Source organism: Urocitellus parryii, chromosome 5 (assembly GCF_045843805.1).
Source record: "Urocitellus parryii isolate mUroPar1 chromosome 5, mUroPar1.hap1, whole genome shotgun sequence".
NCBI classification, from domain to species: domain Eukaryota; kingdom Metazoa; phylum Chordata; class Mammalia; order Rodentia; family Sciuridae; genus Urocitellus; species Urocitellus parryii.
Genome location: NC_135535.1, coordinates 35,576,821 through 35,589,040, shown reverse-complemented (window position 1 = coordinate 35,589,040; position 12,220 = coordinate 35,576,821). Strand labels below are relative to the sequence as shown.

The window sequence follows — 12,220 nt, the reverse complement described above, 5'->3', positions numbered from 1 at the left end:
TGAAAGTAAAATAAGTAGTTGGAAAGTGGGACTTTATAACATTGGAAAAGTTAACTAAAGAGTAATAGGATATTTGAAATTATATCTGCAACAGAAGCCAGTATACAATTGATAGACATAAATAGAAGGTGTCCATGTTTCCCCAACACTCAAGGGAAAATCATAAAAATGTGAAAATGATGACTGACAGATTCAAAGACTGGAAAATAGAAAACTCACTCTTGTAACTATATGTAATTACACTAAATATATATACATATTGTACTATTATATATAGTATGTATACACTCATGTGTTTATATATAAATCATGTAGCATGTATAGTTTTGTATAAATATATAGTATATACTTAGTATGTGATATATAACTATATGTATATATAAATATGTGTATATAATTAAATGTTGTATATAGCACATATATATATAATATTATTTGTCACATATAAGTATTAATAAAAGTAATTTCTGAAGGAGGGAATGGATCAAATAAGCAGTTATCATTAAATAGGGAAATTTTCTAAGGCAGGATGAAGGCTTTCAATTACCATTTGAAAGCAAAGTTGATGAAAATAGATCCATTCCTAAACTGCCCATCTTCTACTGGTCACAGATTTTTAGATGCAAAGTAAATAATCCAGTCTGGTCAGATTAAGCAGAAGCAGAGTATATTGAGGAGTACTGTGTGGCCCGCAGATTCTCTTTGGGGACTTGGGAGCTCTACTGGACATAACCAGGAGCAATCCCCAGCCACCCAGCTTTCCCCAGGCCTCAGCAGCTTTTGCAGTCCCAGAGCTGTGCCACCATCACCCATGAGGAACCAAACAGAGCAAGTGCCACACATGTTAAAAGGCGATTGTCCTGGGCACAGTGGCCTCCTATAAGCAGACTTCTGAATCCCATTCTCTGGAGATTGCATCTGAGTTTTGGAACTGGAGTCATGTGCTAGAAGAAAGTTGGACAATGAAGGGACTTGGGGCTTCTGCTTTGCTTGGGAAGGTGGCGTCCACTTGCTGCTAATTAATCAACTGTATTTGCAGGGAGGTGATTACAGATGTTGGGTGGTTTCATATAATGAGTATTAACAGTCCATGGTGGTACTTTCAGTACTTTAAGTAGAATGGAAAAAGTACTCAATGCTTCCACTGAGACTTTTTTAAAAAATCAGTTTGGTTATCATCAAAGAAAATTATCAAAGGAAATTATCAAAGGAATTCAAATTCTAGAAATCAGTGAAGTTATTTCTCTACAGTTGTGAGAATAAACAATTGAATCAACTATTCTGTTGAAGCATTTTGTAGGAACAGATTTGTTCAGGGTTTTTTTTTTTTTTTCTTTTTCTTTTTTTTAAACTCAAAGCTGGAGCGAGAGCTTGAATATATTTGATGCCTGAGAAGAACAGGCACAAAAAAACAAATTTTACCGAATTCACTTTTCATAGTCTCTTGTAGAAGAGTTATTTATTTGAGTATTTTCTGTCTGCCTGCCACTGTATTTTGCATTTATGTCTGTCACCTCTTAGTTCTGCTTACTTATCTGTCAGGTAACTGCTAATATCTCTTTCATAGATGAGGATACTGAGGTTCAGAGTTAATCCTCCTCAGAGTTGGTAAAGGTGGGACTGAGAAGTTGGTAAAGCTAGTGTCTTTTGGCCAAGGATGATATGTGTTTTCACGGTGTCACATTGGCTCCCTCTGTCATTACAAATGAGGGACTACCTGGAAGCTATGATTCTTGAATTTATTAAAGGACAAGAGGTTTATAAAGAATACCAGGTGTAAATCCTAAAGAGTCACATCTCTCTAATATTATTAAATTATTTTCACATGATAAATTTTAGAAATTAGATTCATAGTCATGGGGGAGAAAACTTCAAGTTTGTATTTTCAAAGGAATATTAAATTTTTAGGACTATCATCTTGGTATAGTGACTGAGAGGGGTCACACTTGAGTGGTGAGGAAAGTGTGCACTTTTTTCATCTCTGGGTATAAGGGTACAAGCTCCCACCTTACTACATGCTTACAAGGTAGCAAGAAAAGCCAAACTGTACCCCACCTACTGGTTCCAATTGCTTCACAAGTTTCTAGAGAGCAGACTAAATATATGAGAAAGAATCATTATCTTTTAACTTCCATACTCAATTAACATAGTATTTTTAATTGTTTATTCTATAAACATTAAAAATACTAACTTTATAAATTCGACTGGAAGTATCATATGCTTTTTGTTTGGGGGAGAGGGCAGTACTGGAGATTCAATCTAGGGCCTCCTTATATGTGCTAGGCAAGTGTTGTACCATTGAGTTACATCCATAGTCTCAAAATTTAAGTTCTTACGTGAGAAAGAAAAAGAACTGGATTGATTGCTTTTTCAAAGAGCTCACATGTACTTGTGTGTGTCTTTTAATCTGTACATCTTCGAGAGACATATATAGTCTGCCTTCAATATCCCTGGGTTCTACTTCGATGGATTCAACCATGAATGAGTCAAAAATATTTTGGAAAACTGTGTTGAGCATGTGTGGATTGGTTTTGATCACTTTCCCCTAAACAATACAATATGACACCTACTCGTATAATATTTATGTTGTGGTAGGTATTAGAACTAATTTGGAGACGTTTTAAATACAGGGAAGTTGTGCATAGAATATCTGTAAATACTACACCAATTTATTTAAAGGACTTGAATATTGATTTAGATATCTGCTCAGGAGTAGAGTCCTTCTGGAACCAATCCGCCAGGATAAGAAAGAACAGCTGAGTCTCCAGGGCCCTGTAGGCCATATACTCTCTTATTTAACATTTTTTAAATAACCAAAAACCACTCAAAAGTCACTGGACTTTTCCAATTATAAATTGTGTTTTACTGCCAACCTTGGTCAGGAGAGTCTTATTTCAACCACATTGTAATGAGCTGTAAGGTCTTTAAAGCAAAGCAGGTTGAAGGTGGGTGTCTTCCAACCCAGTGTCTGTCCAGTATTAATGTATGAGCAGATCATTGTAAAATGAATATTCTGATTTAGTAGGTGTGGGTGGTACCTGGGAGTTGGCACTTCTAACAAATTCAGGGTGATGCTTATGATGATTCTGAGACTACAACCATGAACAGGTTTTATCCTGCCTATTTTCATTCTTCCCAACTCCTTCCCCCTCCATCACCAAATTACACCTTGAACACAGGTGATGATTTACTCTATGCTAATATAAGCAGTTGAAATCCATACATTTGTTCCCTTTTAATTTTTTCCAAAATTAAAAGACTACTTTCAACAGTGTGTAGTCTTTCTCAATAGAGGCTTAACTGTCCCTAAGCAGTCCCTGGAAGGTTTGAGGCCATGGAAGAATGGGATCAAAATCTCATTTGACATCATAAAATTTCTGACTTAGAGGGAAATTTGGTGAATGACATGATCAGCACAATTTTTTTTTTTAAATCATTGTTTTCTCTTCGACATGCTATCCTTTACTTTTAAAATTAGAATGGATACCTATAAATCTCGAAGGCATTTTTGGAACCTTTTTTTTTTTAATTGTAGATGAACATAATATCTTCATTTTGTTTATTTATTTGTATATGGTGCTGAGGGTCAAACCCAGTACTTCACACATGCTAGACAAGTGCTCTGCCACTGAGCTACAACACCAGCTCCATTTTTGGTATCTTAACAGAGAAGTTTTCATCTAAGAAGGGCTTAAAGGTCATAATTTATTGTAGGAGTTTCACTGTGAGGATCTTTTCTGCCCATTGTTTTTACATGGGTCACTCTGGTTTTGCTGTTTTAAGATTTTCCATACCATGTCATCTATTTCAGTTTAACTTCTATCCCTACTATAAAACTTAGCTAGAAATTAGCATTAGTGCAGCTTTAAGTAACTTAAAGCTAAACATCAGGTTAGTGATTGGTAGGAATTCAGGAAAAACCCAGCTATTGTTCCCTTCTGCGGTTGTATTATGAGAGTGAACATCTGTCTAGTTGAAAAGAAATACCCCATGTTATCCTTAAAAATAATCATCTATTTTTTAATAAAATATATTTTATATGAACCAGTGACTATTGTTCATATTAAGTAATTTAAATTCAAAATTAATATTTCACAACTATTAGTTATAGTTAAAGAAAGTCCTACTTCTAAATGGCACTAGAGGTTTTTGAAAATATTTTTCAGGAAGTAATTTTAAATTTAGCAATACTTAGTTTTACAACTCTCACAGAATACATAAAAATGTAGGTAATTGTGAATGATTCTTTTAATCAGATTCTCTTCAAGCATTCCATAGGGTATATTAACTTATTATTTCATAACAATTTATTCCCACATTTCTTTTATTCATCTAATGGGTCATAAACCTGTGTTCCAAAATATACTTCTCTCTTACCAAACAGCACCAGAGAGAGAAATTAGGCATATGAAATATATAAGATAAATACATATGTCACAGATGGAAGTTTTATAGTCTTCTATACAAAAGTGGAATTCTATGATATGCAAATGATAAAGCTTGTGATTTCTGTTATTGTATATGTTTCTGACTTGCACCTGAATTTTAATGGATGGGAGAAAAATAGAATCAGCTCAGTCCAATTATTCCTTGGGAATTCAAGGTCTGTTTCATAGACTGGTTCACAAATACCATCTAGGTTTTTTTGTCTGCCTCTTTGCTTTTTTGGCCCTGAGAGGTTTAGGTAATATGAAGTTAGGAGGGCCTAACATATAAGAAGGGTATAAGTTGGTGGTGAGAAAAGAGCCCCTCTCTGAATCTCTAGTTGGTGTCTATTACTGGATTAGTGATTAGATCTTTATTCTCTATATATGACATAACTCAATGTTGATTCCTAAGATAACATTTAAAATGAGGGATGTTTCCTGTCTGGACCTAGGGTAGTTTCTTCTCCTTAAAAAAAATAAAAAATAAAATATATATATGAGAGAGAGAGAGAGAGAGAGAGAGAGAGAGAGAGAAGGTGGATGGACACAATACCTTTATTTTTATGGGGTGCTCAGGATCAAACCCAGTACCTTCCACATGCCAGATGAGCATTCTACCACTGAGCTACAAACCCAGCCCCCAGGGTAGTTTCTTGATGTGAGTGAGTGAATTATCTTTTCCACCATCTCAATTCTTGGCTTTGTCCTATGGCCAAAGCACAAGGTTGTCTACATCCAGCCTGGGGAGATCTCCTGACAGAGGCAACTGTTTCTCTTTTACCCCACTTCCTGAGTCTTCCACTTGCACGTGAGTGGGGTTTATGGCTCCCCTCCATATCTAACTATTTAATCTCCTAAAATGGGAAGTATCTTGAAGTGTTTTGGCTTTTTTTCATCTTTAAAATGTGATTAATAACAGCAGTTGCTTTCACAGTGATGTTGTAATTAGCAAATGAAATAGTAAATTCCTGGATTGAGAATTTAATAAATTTTCTGTCCCAAGAAAGAAACAGTGAAGGAAAAAAGGATGAAAATGTAGGGAAAGAATACATTATCAGCTTTTTTTTTCTTTCTTTCTTTTTTTTTTTTTTTTTTGGTAGCAGGGATTGGGGATTGAACCCCAGGTACTTAACCACTGAGCCACATCTCCAAGCCTTGAATATGTGATCCTTGTGCCTCAGTTTCTTGAAAGGCTAGGATTACAGACAGCCATGAGCCACCATGCCCGGCTACATTTTGTTTTTTATTTTGAGACAGGGACTTGATTATTTGTCCAGGGTGGCCTCAAAGTTGCAATCCTCCTGCCTCTTCCTCCAGAGTCATTGTGATTACAGGTATTCGCCATCATACCCAGCTTATCAGCTGCTTTAAATAGCCATATCCTAATAACCTGAGAACCTGAATCTTTTAGTTGCCTCCTAATAATGTCATGGTTGAGGAGCTTGACAATATTAGTAGAATCCCCCGAGCAGCTGGCAGAATACTGCTAATTTACCTAGATTTTCAAAAATCTGTTGATGTTTTAGACATCAGTAAAATTAAGGTTTATTAAGTATTCCCAGTGATTCTTGCAGAGGGGAATACAAAGGAGAGCATATAGTGCAAACTTGACATTGGACGGGTCTTCATGTATGCCTCATGAGTTTTTTCTTTTGTCTGAAACAAGGACATACATGAACATTCTGTAGGAAGAACTGACATGATTTCCCTGCAGTTTCCTATGTGCATCATAAATGCCTTCTAAATAGTAGTCAGTAAAGACTATTTAATAACAGAAGCAAAGTCCTAGAGTGAAAATTAATTTTCATGGTCAGATGACATATATAATAAATCTACTTGTTTTTTCGTTTGATTAGAATATAATTAATCCTACTTCTAGTTTAAGAAATTAGGTCTTCCAAAGTAAATGTTTTTTTTCAGACATTAAACCACTAAAGAATATGATGACTTTAAAAACTAATATTCCTTTTTTTTTGGGGGGGGGAACCTTTTTGAAATTTGAATTATTATTTTAAAGACATTTCATCTAATGGATTCTCCAGTTTCTCTTTTGATCTTTATCTGCCTTATTAATTGAATGCCCATAAAGATGAATATTAATAGTAGCTTTACTTTCTATGCTCGATATCTATTGGTTGATCTTGCTTCAAAGTAACTGACTTCTTTGTAGTATTAAGTTACTCTAATTTCCTACCTCCATGCCTTGTATTTTCCTCTAGAGAAAACCCTTCCAGGGCATGACCTCATGAATTCTGGTTCAAATTTCCAAATGAATCTGAACCAAAGTGATTCTGTAATTTGGTGGCGGGAACCTTCATTAAATACCCTAGTGAGTGAATTTTTACTGTTTCATACCAGACTAAAGAACTTTTCTTGACATATTGAAATTGAACTTTAACATTTATGAGAATATAAATTGCAGCAGCACATTGTAACATGTCATGGGTCCAGTGGAGCCTTGGGTCAAGGGTTTTTACTTTCTTTAAAACTTCCATTAAAAAATAGCAGTGTTTCTAATTATTTTTCCTTTAAAAATTAGAAAAATGTGTCCTGCTCTCCAGAGAGATGTTATCTTCAGTTATTCCCATAATTTATATGGTTGCTTGGGGTATGTATTTATGGTTTTTATTTGGCTTGACCAAAGTACAAATTCAACTTTATAGGTTATGGCTAGTTAGCCTTTTCTTTTAAAACATCAATGTGGTTTTCTAATTGACTAAGTTAATTTTGGTTTTATCATCTTTATTCGTGACTCACCTCTGTCATCTTGTCACAAAAGCTTAAGACACATCAGTTTTAAGAGAACGTTACTCCATATTACATGTAGGACCTACAACCATTTACTACTCTTGTCAAATCATAGTTATGCCATGTGTGCATCTGTAATTGATTTGGCATTTTCCTATAGCATTTCTTCGATACCTTTCGAATATGGTCACAAGATTCCAGCTCCACATGTATAAGGTCCTTTGATCTTATATTCTACTGTCTTTGAAGAAGTATCTAATGATACATGATGGTATGATCATAAAACGTTCTATTTTGTTTTCAGTGGTGCTGGAGTTTGAACCTGGGACATCCTATATCCCCCTGCCCTTCAAAAAAATTTTTTGAGACAGAGTCTTACCAAGTTGCTCAGGCTGGCATCAAATTTATGGTCCTCCTTCCTCTGCCTCCCAAGTAGATGGGATTACAGGAAGGTACCCCTGTACCCATCTTATTTTATGTTTTGAAGACTAACTAACTGGGTTTGTCAACATCTGACATTTTATTCCTTCTGTTAATAAATTGGCAGAACCTAGTTTTTTTTTTCCTGTGAATTACAAGAATAGGCAGTAAACAGATTTATCTGTAAAATTCAGTGTGCATCTTATTTGTATAAATCAGCTTTGCCACTCATGTGATATTTGTCTTATCACTTATGTAATATTTGTTCAAATAGCTGACCCAACTGTTTGAAGGCTAAGGGAATTTAACTTACTGAAAGCGGGAAGGCTTGAAGCAACAGGAAATAAGGTAACCCCAATGGTCAAGGGAGTGTGATATTGTAGCAATCCTTTATAGGGAGAGTCTGGCCAGGACACAACCACATTGCTTCTACAATGTCAGTGAATTACGGCCATCCTTTCATCTTTCTGTCAGTCAGGAATTAAAATTCCAAGTGAGAACATTCAATTATCTGAGATTAATTAGGTCATGTTGCCCACTCTAGTGGCCAGAGAGCAAAGAAAGGGATAATCTGGCTTTTCTTTTGGTGTGGGGATGAGGGGGACTATACAAAATGCAAAGGTTCCCCTGAGATAGTGACTTTCTAGATAGAATGAACAAAATTTTTTAAACTTGCAAATGTTCACTATTTCTATAAAAAGCTCAACTAAATATTAATTTTAACAACTTACTTTTTTAAAAAGAAGATTTTTCTGAGACATCATGTTGAGATTGGTGTCTCAACATTATGTGGTTTATCTAAGAAAATTATATGTGTAAATTTAAAATACCAATACCTACTGAATAGGATTATGTTGAGATACTATTTACAATGCTTTAAACATAATAACACATTCATTGCAAGCACTCAGTTTTCTGTATGGGGACTTACTCTTTAATTGGTGTGATTGTAATTTTTTAAAGTTAATATTTTTTTGCATGATGATTCTGTTCACCTATCTGCAATTTTAAAATACAAAGATGTAATTTTTTTTTTCCTTACAGACAGGCTAGCCTGAATGAAGCAGCGGAGAAGTATTATGATCTGGCAGCCAGGCTGAGGCCTAATGTAAGTACATTTCTAATGAGAAGCATTATTCAGAGGCACAGTCTCAATGAATTTAGTTTTGGGATTTCGATGCATCATGATACTAGGGTTTTGTCCTAATCTCCTATTTTGAATGCCAATGATACAGCTAGTCCAACAAAGAAATCTATTAGTCTCAAGCTTCTTCCCCGACTCCAGAGGTAAAATTTATGTTTTCTAGCTGTGTAAAGCACTATAAATTTGTATCATTTGCATACAGGTTTTAGTTTTTCTAAATACTTTACATTTGGATGACTTTTAAAATTCTTTGAAAAGTTTTTTTTTAATTTTTGATGAGGTATTAAATACCTACTATTTAATTCTCAAATAACAGATAGATCTTGAAGCATGTATCTTTTTGACTTTATAATACCCATTTCTGAGAACTGCTTTTCAACTTTATAAAAAATGTTTTCATTGCAGGTTTTCCTTGAGTAGTCACATTTCTATAACATAAAATGGATATAAATTAGATCATTACTATTGAAATAGAATAGCTATTTCTGAGAAAATAAGAATGAGTTTTGTATCCATCTTCTAAGCATTGTTTTTGCAGCACCTCACTGAATTCTAGCCCATTGTTTTTATTCTCATATGCATTCTACCTCCCTCTGCAATGCTAAAAATTTCTGCCCTGCTCTCCAGATATAGACCATATATCAAGAAATGTAATTTTAAAACAGGAATGAAAGTACTAGTGTGAGGTGAGTACAAATAATGGGATCAGTTTCATTTTGGTATAGTAGCTCATCTATTGGACAAACGTCTGTAAAGTGCCTATTTTGTGACTGGATGCAGAGATTTCATATTGTACTCTACAAGACCACACAGTATAGCAGAGAAGACCCAATGTCATCAACTAATTGAAATACAGTGATATAGTGTGGCAGTTTCTCCAGAGGCTGTACAGTCCTCTGGGAGCACAGAAGTGGAGGATTGATGTTGCTAAAAGAGACTTACATGGGAAGTGGGGGTTTTTTTTGGTTTTTTTTTTTGTTGTTGTTGTTGTTTTGGAAAGGAAAAGTAATGTAATAAGTCTTCCTTGCCTATCACATGGTTCATGGCAGAGACCTGTGTAACAAAAAACAGATTAACATACACATTTGTTTAATGGAAGTTTTACATGACAAGGGAAATGAAGACAAAAAGAAATAAGGAAATCTGTGTTGTTGGTTTTTTTTTATGGCTGATTGTGTAGAAGTACAATTGGAGAACAAATTGGTAACCTGTTATGATAATTAATTGGAAGAAGCTTAGTAAGGCCTATGTGCTCAGATTCTTTGATGTGTCCCTGTGTCTTCAGAGAGAAGGAAGTTAATGAAGCTCTTATGACTATGTCAGGGGAGAAAATGGGGAAGTCACAGAGTGGGCCTCTTAATTTCTTTTAAGTGCTCAGTATTGCAAGACATCATGTTTTGCAATGACTCTTCTGATTCCCTTCACATTAATTGTGTGATGCTTCAAAAACTGATAAATTCTTTACAACGAAGAAAATAATTTAATAATCCCAATGGTAAGAACAATGATGGCTTAAATGTTTTAAGCATTTATTATATTATCAATCACATTCCTAGGTTATATTGTTCTTCCCACATTTTTTTTTACTGGTGCATTATACATACTGGTGGGATTTGTTGTTATATATTTCTATATGCAACAGTATCATTTGGCCAATATCACTCCCCAGTTCTTTCCCCTCCCTTGTCATTTCCCACCCCTTGGTCCCTTTTCTCTACTGATCTTCCTTTAATTTTCATGAGATCTCCATCTTTCTTTTCTTTTTCCTCTCTAGTTTCTGCCAATTAGAGAAAACATACAGCCCTTAACCTTCTGAGTTTGACTTATTTCACTTAACATAAGGGCTTTAGTTCCATCCATTTTCCTGTAACTGACATAATCTCATTTTTCTTTATGGCTGACATCGTTAGGTTCTAACTGTTGAGTTTTTTCATTCCTTTCTCACAATTCCCATTGGGCAGAAGGTTAGAGAAGTTAAGGATTCACATGGCATTATAATTAAGTGGTATCACGTTGTAATCAAGACCATGGTGTGCATATATAAGGGAAAGCTTTATTGAAAAATTGTGGCTATATAATTAAGATGAAATATAAGTGGAAGTCTGGGAAGCAAAAATCACCTTACTTATTTAGTAAACATTTACTGAGTCTCAGGCCTTATTCTAGACACTGGATATATAGGAGTGAAAATAATGGGCAAGAGTGCCTGACTGTTAGGAACTTAAATTGTTCCTAGCTTAAGTAGATAAATGAAGGTTACAGTATGTTGGACAGAGGTAAGTGCTTGGTTACAAAAGGAAAGAAAATGAAGCAATGTAAAGAAGTTAGGAAACACAGAAGGGATGGCCTTGTAAACGCCCAACTTGGGCATCTTTGTGCAGTCTTTCTAAGAAAAGAGTTGTTTTTACAGTCTTAAACTTGTTATTGTATTTCATAGAAGGCAGGGATCAGGGTTTTCTTTATTTTTTCTTTTTACACTGATTAATATGATGGTCTAAATATACATAATACAGGAATTTAGTTCAACTTTTATTCATTTTGTGCCATTTGAGGGTTACTTTTACTTTGTTAAGTGGTTGGCCAGATGGGGGTCTTCAGCACAATATCATGGAAGAGAGAGAAGAACTAAGTTATCTGACCTATACTAGAAATGAAAAAGATACTTGGGCACTGCAAATCAAGCCTGACTGTTGAGATTGTTTATTCTAAATGACGAGACAAACCATGAAGTCAATATTTAATCTCCAACTCAAAGCTGTTTTTTCCTGGGCCCCCAAAATGTTGATGCATAAACATGCTCAAACTTTTGAAAATATATTTATTCAAATGATATTTTCCTTATCTAGTAATAGCAAATTAAGTATCTATCAGACTTGACTAGGATATGAAGCTCATATTCAGCCATAAGTAAGTGACTTTATGATTGATGAATCAACAGGTATATTTTTTCATAATCTGCTTTAGGATTAAGTTCTGGATTTTATTAGTCTAGTTAAGTAAGGTTTCACTGAGGCAAGAATGATAAAATATAAACCATAGTAATAATCTAAATTGAAACAATGAGACCTATTTAATAGGCTATGATTTATTAGGAGTTTTGCATTTAATCTAAATTAAAGCATTCACCTAACATCAACTTGCTGTTTACTACCTTTGTTCATAAAGAACAATTCTTTGCAGGCTGGGGTTGTGGCTCAGTGGTAGAACGCTTGCCTAGCATGTGTGAGGCACTGGGTTCGATCCTCAGCACCATATTAAAAAAAAATAAAATAAAAAAGAATGGGTGTTATTGTGTCCACCTACAACTAAAACAAATATTTTTTTAAAAAATTAACAGAATATTCATTTGCTGTTTATATGCTTTAACTGAATACAATTTAGATACCTTCTTATGAGAGCATAGCAAACAGACCTCAATTTCCATTCTATTTAAGTAGTTCCACTGCCATTTGCATTTTTCACATCTACATGGTAATCTAAT

At 34.6% G+C, this 12,220-nt stretch overlaps 1 protein-coding gene across 1 annotated transcript in view; it reads left to right on the top strand.

The window, feature by feature from the left end:
• Tmtc2 (transmembrane O-mannosyltransferase targeting cadherins 2) overlaps positions 1–12,220 on the top strand; it is a 388,543-nt gene that overhangs the window by 328,784 nt on the left and 47,539 nt on the right. The window contains exon 11 of the mRNA XM_026391430.2: positions 8,640–8,703. Coding sequence (XP_026247215.1) covers positions 8,640–8,703 — 64 coding nt within the window. The remainder of the gene's footprint in view (positions 1–8,639; positions 8,704–12,220) is intronic.